At 42.8% G+C, this 25,260-nt stretch overlaps 1 protein-coding gene across 5 annotated transcripts in view; it reads right to left on the reverse strand.

Moving 5' to 3' along the window:
* Positions 1-25,260, reverse strand: part of LOC147208711 (teneurin-2-like) — a 216,592-nt gene that overhangs the window by 40,538 nt on the left and 150,794 nt on the right. For all 5 annotated transcript variants that reach the window (XM_086099673.1, XM_086099655.1, XM_086099663.1 and 2 more), the window contains 2 exons: positions 19,863-20,094; positions 7,462-7,700 (listed from right to left, as the gene is read on the reverse strand). In XM_086099673.1, the coding sequence (XP_085955799.1) occupies positions 7,462-7,700; positions 19,863-20,094 (471 nt within the window). The remainder of the gene's footprint in view (positions 1-7,461; positions 7,701-19,862; positions 20,095-25,260) is intronic.

Below are 25,260 nucleotides of genomic sequence, written 5' to 3' on the forward strand. Positions count from 1 at the left end.
GAATACATGGTGGGAATACATAAATTCCACTTCTTCCCACTTCTTTTCAAACTGCACTGAAAAAATGGTGGGTTGAATTTACTCAATTTCATTTCATCAAGTGTCTTCACAAAATAAAATCATTTGGAGCCAGGTATATTTTTCAAGTAGATGTGTAGTCTACTTAAAAAAAAAATCCTTGCATCCAGGTAATTTTATTCTGCGCAACAACTTTACGAAATAAAATTGAGTAAATTCACCGAAAACTTTTTACAGTGCATTTTATTTTCTTTGTCTATTATTGTACTTAAAATTATTGTAGTACATGTTTGGAATAAAAGCAGGATTTAGTCTTGTTACCAAGATAAAATGCAAAAGGCAGGAATAAATGGAGGACCCCGCAGCTGATTAATACACCACCACCAAAAAAAGTGTTTCCTCGTGGCTGGAAACATTATGAATGACGCAAGAGCAATCTGAATGGGCGTCTGGTACGGGTTTTGCGGCAGTGGCATGGCTTCATGTTCATACTAACTTTCCTTCTCAATACATGGTCTCACTTTGATCTCACGTTAGTATTAGCATTAGTGTGAAAAATGAGCTTTTATACCGTGTGAGTGAAGGATTTTGCTATTGCAAATAATCTCTTGCAATACAACTCCACAAAAACCATGGGAGTGGAAATGCCTGTCTCCTTTGTACACACAAAGGCAGCTGCAATTCTCTTTGCCCAGCTCTCATGGCCATCCCAATAATAACGTAATAACTGTTTTAAATTGCCACTAAATGAACAACTCTGACCTCTATTAGGCTGGTAATTGTCGCTGAGACCAGCCCTCTATCCTGTTAATTAGTTTAGGAAGCCTCTTGCTTGCTTTTCTACCAGACGCCCCAAGACTCTCCATCCGTCACTAATACTAATTCTTAATTTTGAGTGGCACTTATTTTTATATATATACTGTATATACATATATATACTGTATATATACAGTATATGTATAAATACACACACACACACACACAATACTCATACAATACAAAGTCAGGGATATTTGGCTTCTCAGGTGAAATTTCAGGACGAGCCTCAAATGCCATAGATTTCACCTGAAAGCCGACTACCCCTAACATTTTGTGCTTGGTATGGTTTGCCTCAGACAAACGGCTTCAAATATGCAAACAAATATAATCTTTCCAACTCTTCATCTTAATATTGACATTAAGACGACACACACACACACACAGACATAGACACACACGTACACACAAACGCACACCGGCACTGATCAACCCCCACGGGACCTTCTCACCCAGCTGATGCAACCCAACTGAAACTGCTTGCAACACAAAAAAAGGTTGCTCATGAGAGCTACTACACCTACATGGCACGTTAGAAGCGGGAAGTCACTTCATCAGGCAGACAAAGTGGCTTCTCTATTGGCCCTAAGATATTGAGACGACTCTATGCAAATGTGACTGCGCATGCACAAGACACTCGCAAATAGTGTTTTTTTTTTTTGTGCACGATGGGCCAAATGAAAAGAGATGTGAATCTAGGCGATGCCCTCCTTTGTGAATACTCATTTCCTTTTCGGATATCTCTACCTTATCCTCTCCTCCCTCCTCTGCTTTGCCCATCCTCCACTTTCTCTGTTCCAAATCCACCCATTCTGCCACGTCTCATCCAACCAGCCCTTCTCCCTCTCATCGATCTGTATTAGAAACAGGATATGAGGAACTATGCTATCTTATCGTAGATCAGAGAGAATGAGTGAGGGGCAATCAAGGACGGAGGCCGAGAGACCAAATGGGAGAAACACAAGCGAAGAGAGGAAACGGTATTCTCTCATCTCATCCCTCTCCTGTTGCCAACACAGGACTAGAGAAGCACTGTGGGGCCTAATTGGACTGACAATTGAGCTCCGATAAGACCCGCACTAATGAATAAATGAATGAGAAAATAAATGAATCAAACAAGCCCTTCCATGCTAATGCAAGCAATACGAACGCTGCTCGGCCATGACGTCAGTGAGGCTGCTAATTAAAAATGTTGCGGGTTAAATGCACTCATCACAACACACGAGCTTATCCAATCTAAATAGGCAAGGGTAGTTCAAGGATAAACAGTGATGATACAAACACTTTGGCAAGCTGTCTGCTTGTTTAAACTGGACAATGGAGATGACCATTTACCCCTCTGGTACAGATGGTGTAGCACCTTGTGCATGGCCCTGGCTCTGCCCTTTTTTGCGGGTCTGGCACAGTGTGGTAAGAGTCTAACCTTTCTCAGTGCGACAGGCCCTGCTGCTACGGGCACAAGCGCCATGGCTGATCCTTATGCCCAGGATCCTGCTTATCACCATATGCCCCAGTGCGGCTTCACCTTTGCACAAACTCACACTAAATGGATGTGGACAAGGAAACACACAACACACACACACACACACGCACCTACTCACAGGTACTGGCATGAGCGACACATCCTGACCTCTAGCTGTTCTACCTTGGATAAGCAGAAGGAAAGCCACATGTAGATGGAGAGGGGGACTTTGGGGTCAAGGAGCTTGGTTTGGAGAGGAGCCACATTGTGAAAGCTGGAGGTTGGACACAGTGACACATTTCCCGCCTACGAGGTTGTTTTCGGTCTTAGTGCTCGTTAGGAAAAGAGCAGAAGCCAACACTGCAAAAAATAGCAGATTTTGTTACTCACGCAAACTGTGAGAGACATTGTTCACGGACCGCCGGTATTAGTTGATTTGCATGAAGAGGGTTTTGATGGTACTCTGCAGATTTCAAAGAAAACACTCCTGTGCGCTATATGGCAACTTAGACGCTCTTCTTTTTACAGCAGGAAATTGTCATTCCAAGAGCCAGTTTGTTTCCTTATTAAAATCAAATGGAACCGTTTCAAAATGAGATGGCTCTTTCAAGAAATTTGACCATCGCCAATGTGATCAAGTGATCAATCGTTTGAATTTCACCAGCCTGCAACTACTGTGTGTGTGTACAATGGTAAAATGATTGATTGTCTTGAAACAAAGAATATTTATCATACGACACACTGCTGCAGTCAGGCTACAAATAAAGCACAAAGAACCAGAAGTGATTATGATTAGGTTTGAAATGTGTGACAGCCATGATTGATTGAAAGTGGCTTACAGGCATGAAGGTCAGACCCGATGACTACGTCTGCATATATGAGTATATGAGTGTACACGGTAAATACGGGATACTGCAGTTTTTAAAAATGAAGCCCAGGGCCAGTTTAGTGCCGGGTCTCTGTTTTGCTTGAGAACTTGAGAATTGTTTCTATGAGAATATAAGAAAAGTGCCTTTAAAGCTTTGTCACGTTTAATCATTTTGTTCAACAGTTGTCCACCAAACACACAAACATGGTACATGCCTGCAAAGGAGCGAGCACTAACAAGTTTAGTTATCGTAGTCAAACATCTACGTTTATTTTGACATGACCTCCATCTGTCAAGTGTAAGTCAAGCAGGCATCCTTCGTTTTACTCTGTTCAGTTTCAATTTTCACGTCGTGTCCTCCTGGCCCTACTGGTGTCCTTCACAGTCACTCTGTCCTTTCTGTGACTCAGTCACACACCCTCTGTTCGGTGTTCGCCGTGATCAATTAAGAAACATTAGTCTCACTGATATTCCAGGCAACCTTGTCTGGGAAGCAAGCAATAAACCCGTTTTGAGTAAATCACCTACCCCTCACCACAGAGGCTTTTGCCCTGGCCTCTTATGGAGCAGCCCCAGCCACACTGTGTCTTCAGTCATCAATCCTCCTTTCGTTTCCCGCTGACGTTTTGGCAACATGGTGACAATGACACATTTTCCTTCTTCCCATCTGGCCTCTCTGTTCCAAACTCCATTACACACATTTCTCGGTTTTTTTTGCCCTTTTGCCTTCCTCTTTGTCGGCAGTTTGCCGTGCATGATGACGGACCCGCATCTGCTCCTGTATGCCAGCCGCTCACCTGTATCCTAGCAACAACCTCTCCTTTTGCTCTGGTGCTCGGAACAAGTAAAGCAGACGTAGGGCGAATGAAGAACAAGCTCTTTCATTTTGTCATTTATTTAGTACAGTTCTGCCTCCTCACGAGGCCAATACAAACGGCAAGAAGAGTAGAGCAATGGGGAGGCACACACGAACGCAAGCATACTCACAGTTATCTACATTTGCCATCGACATGGCTTTCTGCAAGATCGACTTCAATCATCTCAAATTGTTCTCTATTGTAGTCTCTCGTCTGTTTAAAGGCAGATCAGGTCCCTCCATTTCTGTAAGAATTTCTGAAGCTCTGTGTGTACAATAGTAATAATTATAGAAAAAAAAGATATGAAAAAAATATGGCCTCCTTCCATCTGTTTTCAGAACTGCAAAAGTATAATATGCAATATTAGTAATATTTATCAATTAAGGGTTAAGTTCAGAAACAGCTATAAATTACATCGCACGGTAGGGTCCGTATTGCGCAAGCTGTTATACTGTAGGTCAAAATTAAAAGCAAAAAACGAATATATCACAAAAACGTAATGCGCTAGAAAAAAAAGTGGACTTTTTTATTTTAATCCGCATCAAGTTGAGGGACACATAAAGCCACCTCTGATCAAAATTTGCGCGCTGAGAGGGAAAGAATATGAAAGAAGGCCAGTACACTCGTGGTAAAACAATGGGAATTGAGTTCCACGTGACCATCCTGTCGCATGTGCTCACACAAAAACCCACATGCACCAACAAAGAAGAAAAGTGCTGTTCAGGCACATGTGTCCTGGTGTAATTTATGAGGGGGGCTCCTGGGCGAGCGCCTAAGAGAGGTCCTCTTCACGCTGCATGGCTCTGGGCACTCTGTTCAATCCTGCCAGTAAGCACCATGCTCTAAATACACACACACACACACACACACACACACACACACACACACACACACACACACACACACACACACACACACACACACACACACACGCACACACACACACACACACACAGCACAGCACAAAAACGATGTAGAAAATCCCCTTATGAGCAGTGAACTCTTTCGACTGAAACTCACTGCACGATTACTGCAACAAAAAGCTAGGTAAACACAAGGGTTTCAGGCTTGGCAGCTCTGCTCGAATTCTGTTCAGCTCAGACAAAACATCAAAACCATCCCTTTACAACAGCTGAAAACGGCCTTGGAGTTTTCCAAATTAAGAATAACAGAGCTATTGTGCGTTACGGGCTGAATTATAACCAGCTCGACTATTATACAAATAAAACTCATGTTTACAATCGTATCAAATATTCCTAGAATAGTGAAGGAATTTATTTTAAAATGCATTAAAATAGAGCAAACTCACATATTCAATGTGTTCTTGTTATTTCAAGCGGGTATTCTTTTTTTTTTTTTGTAACATTCAGGAATACAGTACATGACATACACCGCATTTCAGCCATCACAGGAGTGCACACAGTGAGCAACAGTGAGTCGTGCTTCAGGGCACCTCAGTCATGATAGCGAGCTAGATAAATAGCTAGATTAGAGGAGGGATATGAAGAGAAGGGGACATTAATCAATCAATCCCTCCACATACACGCACGCACGCACATCCGCCCGCACATTGCCGGTCAGGAGAACCGGGGCCAGAATATTTTCTATTCAGCTAAGCTACGGCTGGCCCATTTAATTAATCAGAATGTCTATTTCTGAGAATGTAGCACACATAAACCAATGCATGTTCCTCATTAGACTCTAGCATCATCTTATTACGATTATCTGAACCCGTATGTCGTGCAATAAAGAACTGAAATGGAGGCATCCAATGAATCAAAAAAAGGTGGGCAAAATGATAAATAATCTCTATCGACAGTATGTGCTGCTTTAGCATGATGGGCGAGGCATTTGAGGAGGGCAGATCCCCCCCCCCCCCTCCCCCCTCCTTGCAATCCCAGCTGCATAGCTCCATATGTGGTTGTCCAGTGCAGTGTGACCGTGAAAGCCCAGGAGAGAAAGGATCTGTCTTAAAGCCAGAGGCGAGGGGCCTTGATCTGCTCAGGAGGACTCTCAAGGGCACTCTGTGGGTAGAGGTGAAGTGTGGGCAGGAGCCCCCCCCCCCCCCACCCCACATGCACGCACACACAAAAATGGAGCAAAAACACACACGTACAGATGCTGTCCTGTATTGTATTATTGTCCAATGTCTGTAGTGTATTATATACTCTATGTATTGTTCAATGTATGTAGCGGCATGGGGGGCCTGTCCTCCAAGACAAGTTTCTCCTACGGGAGACCAAATAAAAAGTCAAATCAAAAAAATCAAATCAATCAAACGGGAAGGAAAATAGCACGTGCATATCATGCACACCCGTATTTAAAGTCACATTCTGGACAAATCCAGAGAGGGTATCTGGGGACCTGGGATAGGTGGATTGAGATGTATACATACATGGATATCAATAATGTAAGTCAGACATTGTAAATAAGTTATGTGAAGACGATAAAGAGTTGGGCGGGGGTGTGCGTTTCTGCTGATGTGACTTTTGCATCGGCTTTATCACCCCTCTCTGTTGATTCTTGTCTCTGGCGTAAGAGGCCAATCAACGGCTCTGTGACGCAACTGCCCGCACCTTCGACCACAACACCAACAGACACACACATTTCATCTGATTGGCTTCCTGTGCTGCACCGCAGTGAATCCTGTGTGACCAGAAGTGTACAAAAGTGGTGCACAATTGTGCGCATGTGGTTAAAATAAATCATGGGTGCCAAAATGAAGGATGAGGAATGTGCCTAAAATTTATGAAAATAGATGTGGGCAAGTCTAAGCACCTTGAACATCATTGATGGACTTTTAGTAAATCCTATGCTATCCTTGTGGATCAACGGACAAGTAGAGCACCAGGTTGGTCTCAATGTGCACCGACGGAGCTGCTGCCGGTGTCGAGATTTACACAGTGGAGTGGTGGAAATTGGGGATTCTCTTGGAAATGTGTATTGTGTATGTGTAGTGCCCATACCACAGAGAACAGTGCCAAGTCAAGTTGGCTGATTATGTGCGACAGCACAGTGAGTTTACTTTCAAGTTGCTATTCTTTTATTTCCAAAAGAGAAAAGCAACGAGAGTTGTACAACTCAACAATATGCGATCATAGAGGTTTCGCGGCATTGTCATTGTTCATTTATTTGTTTTTCAGTACTTCTTTTGAAAGTGACATCGCAATTTGTTTCGTAATGTGCTCAGTTTTGCTGGTTAGGGTTAAAGGTTAGGGTTGTGTGAAATCATTTACATATTTCACTACTTAGTTGATTCAGTGAGCCCGTTTGCACACCCGGTTTTCCTCTGAGGTAAAAAAAAATGCATGTGCACCTACGTTCATTTTATTTACCAGCACTGTCTGTACATTTAATTCCTATTCAGAAGGAATATCTCATTCAGAGTCTGCTTGAAATGGGAACTTCTGACTTAGTGATACTAGAGAAAGACTTCTTACCAATAAAGTAGGACAACAGGATGGCCAGCAAGGCAGCTGCAGCGATGGCCGTCACCGCTGCACATTTCCAGCTGCAGTACCTGGATGGCTTCTTGAGCTTGAAGGCTGAGCGGGAAAACGTGTTTCTGGGTAGCAAACGAGGGGGTGGAGAATACACCGTTCCAGAAGTAAGAGGGTAGCCAGGAGAGGAGCTACTGAACAACGGGGTGGTCCCTGACGATGTCTTGAATAAGAAGTGCCTGAAGACAAGAAAACAAGACACAACACATGTTAGCTGTCAATGCCGAAGGATGTCTACGGTGTCACACTAACTTTAGCATATTTATGTGTGTTCAAAGCTCATCGTTCAAGAATGGCAGAGGTGGCGGTTCAATAGCACATAGTATCTTGAAAATGCCTTTTCATGTGGGCTGGTTTTTTTTTGGTTTTTTTTTTTAGCCATTGGATGTGCACATATTACAATGTTTTCACTCAGGAAGAGGTAAAGTATTTCAACATATTAGAACAAAAAAAAAAAGGTATATGTGGACTAAACCTTGTAGGGAAAACATGGACTGGACATGAGAAACGACCAATGACATTTGAAGCAGTTGGGTCACATATGTGCAAACCTTGGACCAATTCCATCTTCCAATGTGTTCGTCCCGCCATATGAGTTCAAACATGCCTGAACTGATTGTATCTCCAGTACAACCTGCTCCATTCCAAGGTCATTTTTGAACCTTCAAATTCTCTTTTATTTCCGCTAAATTCCTTTGCTTTGCTTCTGTTCACACATCTTACAGGATATTGCTGGTCCTTCACATATGATGGCTGTGGAGAATCTTTGTTTTTCCTCTCTCCTGTTCTCGTTGCCCCAATGGGGTCAAGGCTCAGAGAGAGGATAAAAGAGGAATCTAAACCGTCATCCCTTTGCTCATATTATCCATTATCCTCTGCAATTGCTGCACCTGCTCACACATTGCACAGCCCCTTCTGCGTTCTCGCTTTCCATTTTATTCTTTCTCCATTTCCTATGCTATTATTTTTCAGAAAGCACAAAGCATCTAACATTATGCATCTTTTCATTCTCCTATAAAATCCTTTTCTTCTCTTTCTTTTCAGACGTACGTTGCTCTGACTGACAAAGAACATTGTAGACTTGAAACAAGCGAAACAGGACTTGAAGAAACTTTTTCAAAGGACACAGGAAAGACTTCGTTTTACCCTTGCGGCAACTTTTACAAGACACTTCCACACATGTACAAGAACTGAGGAGGTACCACAGACTACGCTGATGTGACTGATCAGAGAAAGGTGAGGTCAATCCAGCCTCAAAGACGATCTTCAGTCAGGATTGCTCGTGTGTGTGTGTGCTTGTCAATTTTGTAGGAGTGTGATGACATTCTTGCAAGGAGAGGATTTCTGCTCAAGGACACCTCAAGGACAATTAGCAAGAACAATAATATTAATTTCCATAAAACATAAACTAGCTCGTGCTTAGCTGGGTAGCACATTCACCTCAAAGTGCAGAGGTGTAGATTTTGATTCCGGCTCCGGCCTTCCTGTGTGGAGTTTGCATCTTCTCCCTGCGTCTATGTAAGTTTCTCCGGGTAGTCCGGTTCCCTCCCATATTACAAAAACGTGCATGGCAGGTTCATGGATCACTCTTCTAGTCCCTAGGTATGATTGTGATGGTTGTTCATCTGTGCGTGCCCTGTAATTGGCTGGCAACCAGTTCAGGGTGTACCCCGCCCGCTGCCCAACGACAGCTGAGGTAGGCTCCGAGACCCTCATGAGGATCAGCGGATCAGAAAATGGAAGGACAAATGGATCAAAGAAGCTGCACAACTACTCATGACTTTCATAGCTGCACACGGTCACACTTGTATTCGTGTACAACACAAAAACATTTGTGAAAATGACAGAACTAATTATATAGTGGAGAAATGTACACCGAAAAATAGTTTCACAAATTAAATTGATCTATAGACCCTTTCCATTTGTCTGTGTGCTTTATATGTCATAAGTCTGGTGAACCTGAGAACTGAGTTTGCCATTCTGCACTGGTATTACTGCATTGGACATAACATTTTTTGATCTCCAAACCTTGAACAAAGTGTACCGGTAGTTTTCTTTTCTTTGTGTGTGTATGACAATGTGGAAAAGGTTAATTACAACTAGAGAACTGGAAATGGAATCAATTGTGATGAAAGAAATTAGTTCAGACATCTTAACCTTCTCTTTACGGTACAAAATGGCTTGCCAACAACCTAAAAAAAAGAGAGAATGGAAAGTACAGTGGAATGAGAGCTGTGCATCGCCGTGATGTGAAGGACTGGCAGTTAATTATCTTCTGCATAACCATCACCACAACTGACACAGGTCAATGTATTTCATTTATCATAGCACCTTCAATTATTACCACTATAAATTCAATAATTCTGGTCAAACTCTCATTTGTTTGACTTTAAATTTTAGTTGAAATCATTTGTTCCACATTCCAAGCAATTGTCAAATGAATTTAACCTCAAATGTACACACCCACAAAACACACACACACACACACACACACACACACACACACACACACACACACACACTAGTCAACCTTTTGATAGCAAGTGACAAGCATACGACAGCTAACCCCCAGGGAGGGTAGCTAGCGCCAATCGTTACATGCTAATACAGCATTATACACCTTCATTCAGTGCACCTTCTTGTCAAGTAGAGTAAGCAGCCCCACACCAGCGCTTATATAAGAATCAACAATTCTGCTTAGTCATCTACAGGCGAACATTTCCTCGCTCACACAGAGACCTGCTGTATAAAAGTCAAGAGAAATATTTAAAATGGAGCACTTATGATTCTTGCCAAGTATAGCATCTTTCCTTCCTTCCTTCCCGCTTCTTTTTTTTTTTGCTCCTTATTTCTTTACATTTTGTAAGGCTCACAAAAGACGGAAAAGAGTGATTTTTGAAAATGGAACATTCTTTTTAAAGTGTTAGGTGTAAAAAAAAATCAAGGGCATCAAAGGCAGCTGTCCTTGTTAATATCTCAGCTCTGTTCTCACATGCACTCATTGTTCAATTATGAAACAAAGTTTTAGACACATTTTTATATTCTATCATTTCATAATCATTATTATTTTTATAGTGCATACCCTATTCAGGCTCGCAGGGAGCTGGAAGCCTATCCCTGTGGGCAAAAGTCAGACGACACTCTGAACCGGCCTCCAGACAATAATGGGATACACATAGCGAAAGACGAGCACACACTCTCACATTCACTGAGTGCAAACTAGTTTTCAGTGAATAAAATTTTAGCATATCGTCGCTGTCCGGTGAAAACCTCATGTATCCAAATATGGTCAAATATTTTTTGCACAAATCAATACTGATGACCCGTCACCACTTTGTTATTTGTATGCAGTATCAACCAATATAAAATGGTGAAGACCTTAAAGAATGAGTTTGCGAAGATGACGTCGGACAAACCTGTGTTTTTGTGCTCTACTTTGTAATAAAAGGCTTTTTACAATGTGTGCTTTTAACACTTCTGATGTGCATGGCTGCTCCAGGCTCCATTTTAATCAATGGAAGCGTAATAAACTCACATTTTTTTTTTCAGCATACTGTATTAAATTACTGATTGAATGCATTTCTGGCATGGAGTTGTGTTAGTTGTGCATTGGTATATGACCACATTACGAGGTATAATTCAACATGAACAAAGCAATGTTATGGAACTCAAGCAAGCTGGTATTTTTGGGAGATTTCCTGCAAATTTGTCATTTTTGACCATATGAGGATTCCGCTCAACAGTAACGAGATACTGGGCATTCTAATCGCTGTCTTATATGCCCCCTAGTTCTGACAAAGTCTATCTGCTATGTATGCTGCATTTAAGGAATTTTGTAGCATGTTTTATGAACCATATTGCTGATATTCAAAGCGCTTTTTTTTAAAGGAATACTAGATTGTGATTTGCTTCTTGGCTAAAATGCTAACGTCACGTGTGCATTCAAAATATGTGTCAATGTTCAATTTTCCTCCCTCCTTGGCAAAAAGAATCAGTTGTAACCCACCACTGTTACTGGATTTGATGACTGCTATTTAAAATATGCTTAGCTCCACTACTGAGACACCCGGTATCCTTTTGATGTCTTTAATAACTGCTGTTTCATATCAGCATGTCTACTCATCTAAGAACAGTCAGTGAAAACAGGTGAGGTGCTCAGAGCATGACGATATTATGTGGGAACAGCATTTCGCTCGCTATCAATTATTCATTCAGCCTCAACTGTCTCTCGCCCTCTCATCATCGCATGCCACTGATTGCTGGATTGGCATCCTGCTGGATTTTTTTTCCCCCACTTCAACTGTAGCCTTTTTACCTGTCATTTGAGTTTCGTGACAAGGGAAAACAGACTGGAGACCACAGGAGAGAAAAACACCTCAGATAGAAGCTGAAGGAATGCGCGCACAAAGAAACATGTGGTTATTCTCTAAAAATAACTGCCTCTCAGTGACAAAGCCATCAATATTAATATGCATGCATAAGCTTACAAAAACCCAAAATGTAAAAGCTCCTGTGTGTACATGCACACGTGCATCAAGGTCAACCAGCATGTGCCTTCGCTACAACTCCTTTTCACCACCCGTGTGTCACGTTACGCACGAAGCAGGAAAAGGGAACTGCTTCGTACGTAACGGAGAAAACGAAAACAAGCGGATCCCCGAAATAGCAGACACCGACAAGGACTTTGTAAAACAATAATATTTATTATAAACAAAAATCCCGCCTAATAAAACAACAGAAAACGCTGGTCTCAGAACGATAGCCAGGAAATAAGGAACGTGACAACAGAAAGCGCTGGTAAAAACGACCACCAGGAAATAAGGAAATACGACAACAGAAAACGCTTGCAAAACAACGGCAAGGAAAAATATGTTAAACGAGTACTGATTTACGTACGCTAAGAAAATGTTTTCCGTGGGACGACGATAATATAACCAACCGCGAATGGTGTCGAACAATATGTGTAATCATAGGCAATAGCAGTGGCACGGCATGCAATACTCCGGCAATGGGTCGACCGCCGGAGCGCCTAGATATAGCAGGTGCAATCTCTGGCAAATAGGCAGCAGGTGTGCAGGCGGCAGAAGTGAACGCGTGCCACCTGCTGCCGAATACGGACCATGACACCGTGATACTGCTGGCAAGGATGAGACACAATGCAACTGATATGTGCAACAAATGACTTGCATTCCACGTGAGACAATGCGCAGTACATGATCTGCATGCATTTTAATATTTTTTTTTTTTAGCATTACTGCATGCGAGAGGGGCCGCTGTAAGCTTGGCATGAGATGAAAATATGTCTACAAGCCATACCAGGGATGGAAAGTGTCGAACGCACTCTGGGGAGGTAATTGACATTGATTTATGTTGGAGAGGACCACGGAGGGTTTCTATCATAGAAGGCAGCTGGCAATCACAGCTCTGTATCATTAAGCCTAGCTATTTGTATATGTGTGTGTGTGTGTGTGTGTGTGTGTGATGGATTGATTATTTTTAGTCATCATACATTCGCTTATTAGATTGATTGATTGATTGATTATGCTTGCAAAGAAGAACGCTTATGCTTGCAATCATTAATTGACTATGCCCGCAATGAAGAATGCTTCTGCTTTTAATAAAGATACATTCTTTATTATGTACTCACATTTTATCCATTATATACTCACTTTTATAACCAAGAATGCTTGGTGCACTGTGTGGAAGTTTAGGGACGCAACCACCTTTCCGAGGACGTGGTTGGGAAGAGATAAGTGTTAAGACTAAACAGTGAGCAAGGTTGGACAGTGAATGGAGCCATCAACACCAGCTGCAATGTGATGTTTTTGTAACAATTGCACATATGTATGTAATTTACACTCACATACACACACATAGTCAAACAAGTTCAGTGTGTGTTCAACAGCCCCCACCCTTTAGGTTGGACACGCCTATGTAGTAGCTTTCCCAATAAATGAGGAGGTGAAGGGGGAGATCGTTAGGGTGATGTGCGGAGAACTGAAACCGAACGCTTCTCCTCATTCCCTCCTGGTACCAGAATTGAGTCTCCTGTCTCCTCCTTGTGTTTTATTCCTGAGTGTCAAATTGGACTAACCTGACAGTGTGTGTGTGTGCATGTGTGTGTGTGAGAGAGAGAGCGCTGTGGAATTGTCCTCGGTGGTCCAGCATGGAAACGTCACACGTAATTAGAGAGTGCTGACAGAGACCCCTCAGCTACATTCTTTCCCTCCCGCATGGCTGAAGCAGCAAGTAACGAGCGCAACCTCGCTGTCATCTAACGCATGCAACACTCTCGCACACACAAGGAGCAGGCAGACACGAACATACATGTACACGCACAAACAATCACAACTGACGTGGGTTTTCTTCTGTGTACCGTATGTGCCTGAAAACACTTAATTTGCATTTGCAGGAAAAAAAAAAGAATTATGGAGGATGGACAAGGGGCTGAAGATTTGAAGAGCGAATTGTGTATTTTCTCACTGCTTTGCAACCCCATTGAGATAAAAGAGGACCTGGACAATTAACCAGAGAACAGAGAGCGTGCTGGGTAATTAGCAGGAAGTCAAAGCGAGCATTTCCCTTGAGCGGAGACATTTTTGCAAACATACACATGCGCCTCCATTTCTTCAGTTCTCCAACATGTGGTTGTTCTGCACTGTACTCAGGGAATGATCATCATCAGAAGATAACTAATGGGAAGTCAACACTGGATGAAGCCAGATCTGAGCGTTAAACAAAAGGCCCAAGGATATTGCCTCGAGAATTGTTTCCAACCACAATTATGGGAATTGGTACAAAGCAGAAGGACAGATGGATGAAGAACAATAGCGGTTCATTTGATTCATGTTCCTCTGAAGGAGGACATGATTCTTTTTGAAAGATCAAATGCATCAAAGTTACCTCATATGGTGTTCGAGTAACCTGTTATTTTTATTTTAATTGCTACAATATAACACCAATGCCCAATGGGCAGAGCTTGAAACTGTGCCATTTTCAACTCGGATAGTAGCAAGATAATTGACAATGTTGGCATAGGGTGCCACTCGTTGTAAAGTCATGAAAATAAATTCTGGGTCATGTTTCATGGAACAAGCGAAGGAGGGGGAGAGAAAATTTGCTTGGTGCGGATACATAGGGGCAGAGCTGTGAGCGTCTGTTGCAAGGTGCTTGGGAGATAACAGCGGGAATAGTGTGGGTGTCAAACTCTCTCACTGGGAAAAGTGTGAGTGTTGAAACGCCTTCCCCACCGGCATCCACCCCAGCATCAACGTACAGCTGTTATTTTTCCTTCCCATTATTTTTGTTGCTTTGAGCAAATCATTCTGATGAGCTAAAAATGGCCTCACGTTTTGGGGGATGCACCTAATGAATGGATGATGCTGATTTATTTTTTTTCTTTGTAGGTTCACGCGAGCCCTATTTTTCATCCTTCATCAAAGTCCTTCTGGCTTGCACAGCTGCTCCCCATTATTCATCCTCTGTCATTCCTGAAGGTAGCATCTCCAAATCTGGGCCACCTTAATGCATTTGATGGTAACCTTGCAGCTCTGCTACTCCATCCAGATAAATTGAGACGCTGCAGCCATCACATTGATCGTATTTCTTTCCGTGATTTGGGTCCCATGGAGGAGTGAGCAGGTGGTAAGCCCATAGAATATAGAATGAAAACCCATCTCAGATTCCCAAGGGAGGCACAAACCGGAAATCTGGTGTTTGATCACAAAAGTCCAGCACAAATGTGAATGTGCACTTGCATAAATAATGCCACGCAAACTCTATAGTCCTAGCTCACAAAAGTAAAAGAATCCACGTTCGAGCATCTAGCCAAACAATCTCCTTCTCTCACCACATTTCTTTATTTGTCTGCCAATCTATTTTTCTCTTTCACCACGACAAAAAACCAAAAAAAATACACTTAGCCATTTTCTTGCCCCTTTTATATTCCCAGGTTATATTTCTAGGCAACATCACCCCCCCCCCCCCCACCCCCCTCCAGTGTGTATTCATCTCTTTCTTCCCCTGCCAGTCATCCAGACCCTGGGGTGTTCTGAGGTGATCAATCTTCATCCTCTCAGTGCTGTCACACTATTCGGTCAATCCAAAAGACACACACACGCATACAATTGCAACGGGTGGATGACAAATGCCAAGATTTACATACATTCCCAGAGAGGAAAGTTTGCATTCAGGGATGCAAACAACAAGCACACAGACACATAAACACACACAAAGGGACACATTTCATTGCTTCCTTATAGTTCCTTTTTATAATGACATATGTTACACCAATGTAGAAAGTATATGGCTTGGTTCTCAGCCAGTGAATAGCCATCGCCATGCCCTGATAGGAGGTCCTAGTTTTGACTACAAAGTGTAGGTGACCGCTCTGCACTGAGGAAGCTTCACACCTTTGCTCTAACCTTCCCAAAATGTACAACACGACAAAACATCGGGACTGCAAAGGGAACAGCAGCAGTGCTTGTTTCTGTCTCATTAATAAAACAGTCAGTAACGTCAGTGAAAGGAATCATCGAAACACAATTCTAACAATGGGTTACCAAGGTTTTCCGATTGTTGTATTCTGTCTCTTTGCTGGCAAAAGCCAATTTGGGAAAATTTCCATTCAAAGACCCAATAAAAGTGCCTTTTGTTTTTTTATTGTGAGACAAAGTGCACTGCATCATGACAACATATGTTTGTAATATTTCACTCTGAATAAGATCTTCCTGGCTTCTAGTATGATGCAGTACAATACAAACATACGTGACAGTGATCCTCAAATCTAAAGCCACAATCCCACTGAGGGGCGAACATTTGCAGATGCTGATGAGGATAGAAAAATCCACATTCCCGTTAGAGTTCGTCAGGGTTCCTTCAAGGTCGGAAATGTTCGCAAAATGTCCTGTTTTAGCATTTTTTTTCTTGTCGTAAGGAAACTTTGAACATGTTCAATATTCCCTCGTGACAAGAAAAGTACAAGAGAAAGTCTGCCGAACGTCTGGCAACCGTTTGGTCATTTGCGACCTTGAACGAACCCTGACGAACTCATGAATGCAACATTGTCTGCCTTCGAAAACAATTGTTTATTCGCCGCTCATTGGGAGATGGGCTCAAGTAAAGCTTTTATTTGATGGTACAGTGGTGCCTTGAGATACAAGTAACCCAATTTATGATTTTTTAAATTTAATTTAATTTATTATTATTATTTATTAATTTTTTTATGCCACGCTGGGCTTCAGGCGGACTTGGGGCACTACACGTCCCCGATGCACCTGGCAAGTTGGTGACAGAAAGTAGACTACAATTTAGACCAGGGGTGCCCATTACGTGGATCCTGATCTACCGGTTGGTCTAAGACAGGTCCCAAGTAGATCCGAGGAGTGTCGAGGAGAAAAAAAACAAACAACCATTTGTGTGTTTTTGTACATGTTAGTAATATTTTTTTTGTGTTAATGTATGCTGCACCCTAATCAGTCCCATTTTCACAAAAAAAAAAATAGTTAAAAAATAAAATAAAGCAGGCGGCCCGGTAGTCCAGTGGTTAGCACGTCAGCTTCACAGTGCAGAGGTACCGGGTTCAATTCCAGCTGCGGCCTCCCTGTGTGGAGTTTGCATGTTCTCCCCGGGGCTGCGTGGGGTTTTCTCCGGGTGCTCCGGTTTCCTCCCACATTCCAAAAACATGCATGGCAGGCTGATTGGACGCTCTAAATTGTCCCTAGGTGTGAGTGTGGGCGTGAATGGTTGTTCGTCTCTGTGTGCCCTGCGATTGGCTGGCAACTGATTCAGGGTGTCCCCGCCTACTGCCCGAAGACGGCTGGGATAGGCTCCAGCACCCCCCGCGACCCTAGTGAGGATCAAGCGGTTCGGAAAATGGATGGATGGATAAAATAAAGCAGGTAAATCTTGAATTTATGGTGGCGCGGGATTACGTCACCGGACGTTGTTAGCGCTCAGCAGTCTGCAATTGCAGCTTGTGATCAGAGCTGTTGCGTTCTATCTTTTATCGTCATTATTCTCATTCAGAGTTTGCTTCGTGTACAATTCACCGAGGGCATGGACAAAGAATAGGAATCTAGGAAGGCCCAGGGAAGCACTTTAAAATGGTACGTGTGAGCCATGATAGTTAACAGGCTACAAAAGTGCATCGCATGCCTCAGTTTCAGGCTGTTTCTCATCATGGCGTGTGTGTGTGTGTGTGTGTGTGTGCGCGCACGCGCGTGCCGGTAAGGGTAGATCCGGGGAGGTTAGTTGATCGAAAAGTAGATCTTCGGTCCAAAAGGTTTGGGCACCCCTGATTTAGACCATCTCTAAGCAGGTCTAAACTGAAGCATAGGTAGTGTAATGCGATTTTGGTGGATTTAATCAAGGAACAGGCCGACACATTCTGAGCCCCGGGAAAATGTGTGGTGGATGTCATTGTACCCCTCTGAATAATCCTAAAAAAACAATTTATTGAAGGAATTAGTGTTAATATCATTTTAAGAATATTTTTTCAAAGCAACCCCTTATGGGGGAGGTTTGGAGGATGTTACACACACAGACACACAATTTTGGGTAGAAGGCAGTCTCCAAGTGCCCACTTCACAGTGGCCAATTTAACATCATCCACAAGTGGAAATCGTCTTGCAGTCCTATTCAAATGTACTTTTTTGCACCAATCTCCCCCAGCTTCATGCCATGTAGACTGAGCGCCTCTCCCCGTGCTGAATTTCAAAGGAATGAGGGTAGCCGCTTCCATTGATGGCAAAAAAGTCGGCTCTGTTCCCACCCACAACGGCGCAACCTGCGCTAGTCCAGTAAAATACCAAAAGAAGAAAAAGTCCTCTCATGCGCACAGTTGGACTGCACTGTGCACTTGACTTGCGCTGGACATGAAATGCGGGCCCATTGTATTGAAACCCACCACACACTCTTTTACATTTTTCAAATGTACCTGATGTTTTCGTGCTCTTTCGCAGGTATGACAGCAACAATGACTGCAAATAACTATTGTGAGTGCAAATGCCTCATGCTGAAAGCCATAGCTCCAATGGCCTTCCACATGTACACATGCATCAGTACAGAGTGAGCATAAAGCTGCGATCAGTGAAGCTGAATTAAACATAGCCAGGCCTCATTAATTTTGCAAAGGGCCAGCACACTGGGGAGCACATCCAAAACCATCAGTGCTGGAAGCCCCTCTGCCCAGCAGGAGAAACACAACTACAGCTTACGGAGTAAATGCTCAAAAACGTGCAAATGCAAGTGAGCGTATGTGCAGCGTCACTCTCACCACGTGACTCATGAAGTGCAACGCCCTGCAGGAGGACTCCGCCCCATAAACGCGCTCTTGAACACAGAGAACAGTTGTTGGCCTGAGTGAAGGGTTTTGTATTTCCTTCTTTTGTGCAGGTAGCATGCCAACAGAGTGCAGACTAACGGCAGTGAGCTTGAAAGTGTTATTCCTCAAGATGAAGAGGAAGATACATTGGAGTGGAAGGCTTTTGGGAATCACAAACAAATGGAAATGCTTTTATCAAGACGGTCAGGTTTTCTTATGTTCCACTCCATTAACAAAATATGATCATTCAGTGCGTGTGTGGGCCTACGTTATGTGCAGCTCATGTGGAAATGTCACTATTTGCTGTTAATGTGAACATTGTTTACTTATTGTGCCATAATTGACTGGGCAGTGAAAAAGAAAAATAAATTGGAAATTCCTGGACCTCCCACCTTAACATAGTTGTAGATCTCTTGAAAATAAATAAATATAAATAAAATAAGAAACATATACAGTAAATAAAGCTGTGGTTTGTATTTTTTTTATTACTATTTCACATTTTGTACTTAAATGGAAAAAAATTGTTTATGTCACATGGATTCATGGAATACTTTGAAAATCATTGTCATTTATGAATTTCCCTTTATCGGAAGCACACCATTAATGGCCAAACTGTGCACAATAGTCTTAAAGAATACTTACAGAATAAAAACAATAGGTCACTTTCTTTTTGACAAATTATGACACCGCTGTACTACAATAATGGTCATGATGGTGGTACTTGGAGAGCTAACTACTATGTATTTGGAGGTGGTACTTGGTGTCAAAGGTTTGAGAACCGCTGCTCTAAAACATTCTGGACCAGTACTACTTCCTCCACAGCTCTCATTATTTCTCTTAACGGTTCTTTCTCACACCATCACCATGTGCTGACAGCAATGCTCTTTAGCAGCATGTCTCTGGACTTTCATTCCTCACTATTGATTACTGGGCCGCACTTACTGTCAGCGGCTCTGGAAATCAGCATCAGGTAGACACATTGACTGTAACAATAGAGGCAAAGAAGAAAATCACTGACCTGGTTTCTAGTGGAACATTGCTGTTGAGTACCCAGCTGTCTTGGAGCTGCACAGATTCGGGAGTGGTAGGTCCGTCTCCGGTTCCTGGGGCTGGGGCGTGAATGGGGTTGCGGCCACCTCTCAGGGTATTTCTGTTTAGGCTGTTTGCAGACTGGTGTGACAAGGTGTGATGGTTGTGTGAAGGGGGCAGCGGAGGCCGAAGTTTGGACTGGGTGTGGTGGTTGGCCACCCCTGGAAGAAGACAAGTCAAATGATTGAAGGCACGTGAAATAAATAAATATATATAAAAATACATGAGAGAATGAAAAATAGACGATAGAGGGGAGTGAAACTCGGCAAGAAAACATTCCCGCTTAATGTTGAGCAACCAATGTTGGGACAACAGGTGTCACATTTTAACGGTGAGAATTAATTGACACAGCATTTCCAACAACACAAAAGTCATAATTGCTTTTTATATATTTCCCCAATGCTTTAGCAGCTCTTTAACCTCACAGCAGACAAACGATGTGTGTGTTTGGGGGTTGGGGGGGGGGGGTCAGTATTATAGCACTCAGCATAGAATGATCCCTCCCTCCTCCTTGTTCTTATTTTGGGGAAAAACATGTCAGCTAGAATCTAATACAGTACTGGGTCTTCCAGCACTGAGCTAATGGACTGTTGAGTGAGAGAGCTGGAAAAACAAACCCAGATGACCCAGACAAGAAGACCCAATCAGACATCCTTTTTCTCTCTAATGTTCTGTGTGTGCGTTGTACCCCAGAGCTTGTGCATACATGTATTTGTGCATAGATATCAATAAAGCGCATACTGTAAAATGAGGGCAAGCTCCATAAAGTTGCAGCACACTTTTTGTATTTGCATTCCTTTTCGTGCACGCCCACACACACACACACACACACACACACACACACACACACACACACACACACACACACACACACACACACACACACACACACACACACACACACACACACACACACACAAGATGCACATTCACACATCGGCAAAATAATGTAATCAGTAACAATCCCTTCCCTTTGCAGCAAATACTTTCTCATCTATTATGAAGTCGGAATAGACATGATGGGATTACTGCATCAATTGTAATACAATTGACTTTGAACTTTCCTCACACATGGTTTCGCTCTCACCATTGAACACAACTAATTGGACAACACCTTACAATAACTCTGTTTGCATGTTACCTTCCTAATAGAAATTAAAAGAGGAGACGCAGTTTATACAGTAGCTGCACCTTGAAGTGGCATCAGAGAAATCTCGTGTAACACAGTTACATAAGGTCCCCATTATTGATCATCTCTTGACTTTGATGAGGAAAGAAGACAACAGAATAGGAGATAAGAATTGGCTGCTTTTCTCCTTCGACCTTTGAAATGAATAGGTCTCCCTGGATGGGCATTCACATTAGATACAAGGCAGTGAGCTTTCTTGTAGTTCCGGATGCTTGGAAGGTGACCCGCTTCCATTGCCACTGGGATGCAGGTCCCACCCAAATGCTACTGAGGAACAGATCCTCGTGAAAGCAGACAAGAAGAGAAGGAGACACCAGGAAGATGGAGGAGGCCTGACCTATTCCTAACAACTGAGACAGAAAACATCTGTTTCGACATGCAGGGATGCTCTTGGGAGAAAAGACACACAGGCACTGTCAAGTACTGTGCATCCACTAATGCAAACAAGCACACACTTGAGAACCTGCAAGACATTTTGCGATCAGCTCTTGCATCATCTATGCAGAGGGTGTAGATTGCTGTGAAAGTAGGCGGATGTCTCTTGTCCTCCGCGTGTCCGATTGTCTTATATGTTGTCTATGTTGTATTGCTTCCCTTGCTGTCGGTGAATTTTAAAAGCACGCAGAGATAACGCTTGCTTGCTAAAACTCTTCTATGAGTAAATTTTGTAAATTTGCCTCTTTGCCAAAGACATATTCAGACCAACAAAATATATGTGTAGGCATAGATAGACCATAAGTCCTCACAACACAAAAATACGAGTAATGTATTCGCTGCCTTACACACCGGTTTGCTTATTGAAATGTGCATACACCAAGACATGCTGTTTTCTATTAAACTTCCTGCTGTAAATATTGAGCATATTTTGGGGAATCTCAATTTGCATAAATATTGCAGCAACACAGCGGAACACTGGTGAGTGCATCTACTTCATCGTTGAGAGGCCCCTGGATCCAATCTTCTCCTGTGCTTGCATGAGTTTTCGCCCTGCATGCGAGCTTCTTCCCGCATTGTTTGTCTGCATGTGCCCTGCGACTGACTAGCGACCAGTCCAGGGTGCTCCCCAACTAGAATTTGCACCCTTTGACCCACAGTCATATTTAAAACAAGCAGTACAGACAAACAGACAGATGGATGAATATTGTGAGGCACATCTCGTCTGGAGTGGGATTATGTTTGGCAGCGCTACAGCTAATATTTTAGCCCACCTGTTTTGTTGCAGATCAAACGGACCCAATTGGTTGCAAGATTTTTTTTTGCAAATGAAAATTCATACATCATGATGAGTAGCAGAACTCATAATGAGACATAAAAATAAATGTTTCTTGGGTGTTCCTGACACGGGCTAATTAATAAACACATGCTGGCCCGAATGAACCCAAGAACATTCTTTTTATTTTTTATTTTTGTTAACATAACGAGAGGGTTACGTTTGAATAACATTCAAATCACATCAAGATTTGAAGATGAAACAGAGCAATGTTACTTTTATGAATGACAACCAGTGGCAAGGTCAGCTTGCCCTAAAGTCCCAATCCCACTTGTGACACTTAATGAAGGTAGCAAAATGCATGTCCATGTCAATTTCGACACACGCAGGAGAATAATTTCAAGGAAATTCATGGACCCCTAATATCTACATAGAACTATCGAGAGCTGGTATATGAGTGAAAAGGCAGATGCAAAATCATTTTCATTTGTTTTCCTTCACTCCTACAGAACTAATGAAGAGAACAGATTATCTACCAGAGCGGAGACAAAGCACAGTAACGTGTGAATGGGTCCGATCAAATAACGATAGCAGACTGATTCATTTGAATTGTCCATTACTATAGAACAAGCTGCAGGTAGGCTAATAGGTTGCTTTCCCAGGAAGCCATTTTGAAAGAAGACATGGTGGATAAACAGAGCAATTAGGGAACAGCTAGCTCTCCTTTTATTCTTCTCTTATCAATGTTTTCACTGCATGGGTAAACAACCATTTTTGAAATATTTTCTCAACAACCTCTGTTGGATTTTCAATCCAGACAAAAGCTCAGAGGCCCTCTGACTGCTATGTTGACTGACCCAATTTAGTCCCACCACAACCCTGTCGCTGTAAAGCGCAAGGTTAGGATCCGGCTAATCCCTCGAAGTTCATTATATCACTCAATTGAAAGGAGACTCATTCAGCAGAGGAAACATTAGGCTGCTAACCCGCCTCCCCTGTAAAGAAAACCGTCTTCAGTGTGTGTGCGTGAGTGTGTGTGTGCGGATTGCCATCTGGCAGCAGCAACCAACTGAGATAGTTTGTTTCGCAGCCCTGGATAGGCAAAGTGTTTATTGACATTTTCTGTGGTTAACAGAGAAAAGTTGCTGGGGAGGACGTGTGTGTGTGTGTGTGTGTGTGTGTGTGTGTGTGTACATCAGAAATGCCCATTCAGCAGTTAAGCGGGATCATTGCAAGGCTCTGCCACCCCCTTCTCCTCATTGCCAACCCTATCCGCTGTCCTTTTCACTTCACTTCATCTCTTTACCACATGAGTCACATCCTTCTTCAGTCTTTCCTTTTACAAAGAAAAAAGGCACAATTATTTTTTTCATGCAATTTTTCAGGAAGACAATAGCCATGCTCTCCATGTCTTACATCATAATCCCAGGTGCTCTTAGTTCATCTCCTTTGTCTGAGCAAATCTCGCCCTGCCTATTTGTCATTCTTCTCAGGCAAGCTGGAGGAGAGATTGAGGTGAAACATCTCATACAAACACACATGCACACAGGATACCTTTATAATATATAAAGTCATAGGGGGTGGGGGGGGGGCTTTGTACAGTCTGGACTTTTAGCAACAATCTCACTCACACAAAACCTCACACTTTGGACAAAGTAACATTTAAGCATATTGTACTCATAACTCATTTATAAGAACTGTTGCTTTGGAACGGGTCACAGTTCGAGGCGTGACCCATAACTACAATGATTTTACTCAATTTTATCTCGCCAATTGTTTGCACTAAATATAACAATCTGAATCCAGATACATTTCAAAAATATTACATAGTCTCCCGGCAAATGGCTGGCAACCAGTTCAGGTTGTAGCCCGCCGACTACCCGAAGAGAACTGGGATAGCCCGCAACACGCAACATTTTATAATTGCTTGACACTTGCCATTATTTTCAACGGCAAAAGTTTTTCTGAAATTTGAAAAAAGTCCACCCTCACTTGAATTGGTTTGTTCTTGGACGTTTGTCTGTGCATGAAATGATACAAGCATGCGCAATGACAAACTGAAACATGCACACACACACACTCACACACACGCACACACGCGCACACACACACACATACACACACACACACACCGCCTCTGCCTTGGCTAGTCATCTTTGTCTAATTAGGAGGCAATAATCTGCTAGAGAAGAGTCATCACGTTCAGCCAAAAACAAGCTATGAGCACAAATGCAAGTGTGTATTTCACCCACACTCACACATTTGCATATAAATACACACATGCTGTTACGCGAATGTCACCCTTACATAAGCGCTATTAGAAAAGAACATTCGTGCACAATAAGCAAACGTGTCTTTCATTTTCCTTTGTTTGTGCAGCTTTGTTTCAACAAAGCCATTAAACATTTATCACATTAGCAGTGACTTAAGGTGAATGCCCTGGCAGCAGAAGGCTCGTCACTTTGGACTAAAAATAACTTAGCTTTCCCCCCCATGCATAATGAATGGCTTGAGACAGCGCTAACGTTAGCTCTTTCCAGGAGTGATCTGCTATGCTCCGTTTGGTCGTCTTAACTCTCCTGGTGTTCTGGGGAAATGTTCCCAGACAGGTGCTCTGCGCCAGATATTATTCCCATATAAACAGTCGCAAACCCAATTCCCAGCCAATCCAGGGCAAAAGTGTTCCGTCCCATTCGACTGTCATGCCTGACTGAAAACACAAGTCATGTCTGTCCACCTGTTAGCTTTGGTAATGGGAGACTACTTTGCCAACACACACACACACACACACACACACGGACGCACACACACACACACACACACACACACACACACACACACACACACACACACACACGGACGCACACACACACACACACACACACACAAACACACACACACACACACGCGCGCGCACGCATACACACA

Source organism: Hippocampus guttulatus, chromosome 2 (assembly GCF_054856545.1).
Source record: "Hippocampus guttulatus isolate MCC_2025c chromosome 2, RoL_Hgut_1.0, whole genome shotgun sequence".
Classification (NCBI taxonomy): Eukaryota; Metazoa; Chordata; class Actinopteri; order Syngnathiformes; family Syngnathidae; genus Hippocampus; species Hippocampus guttulatus.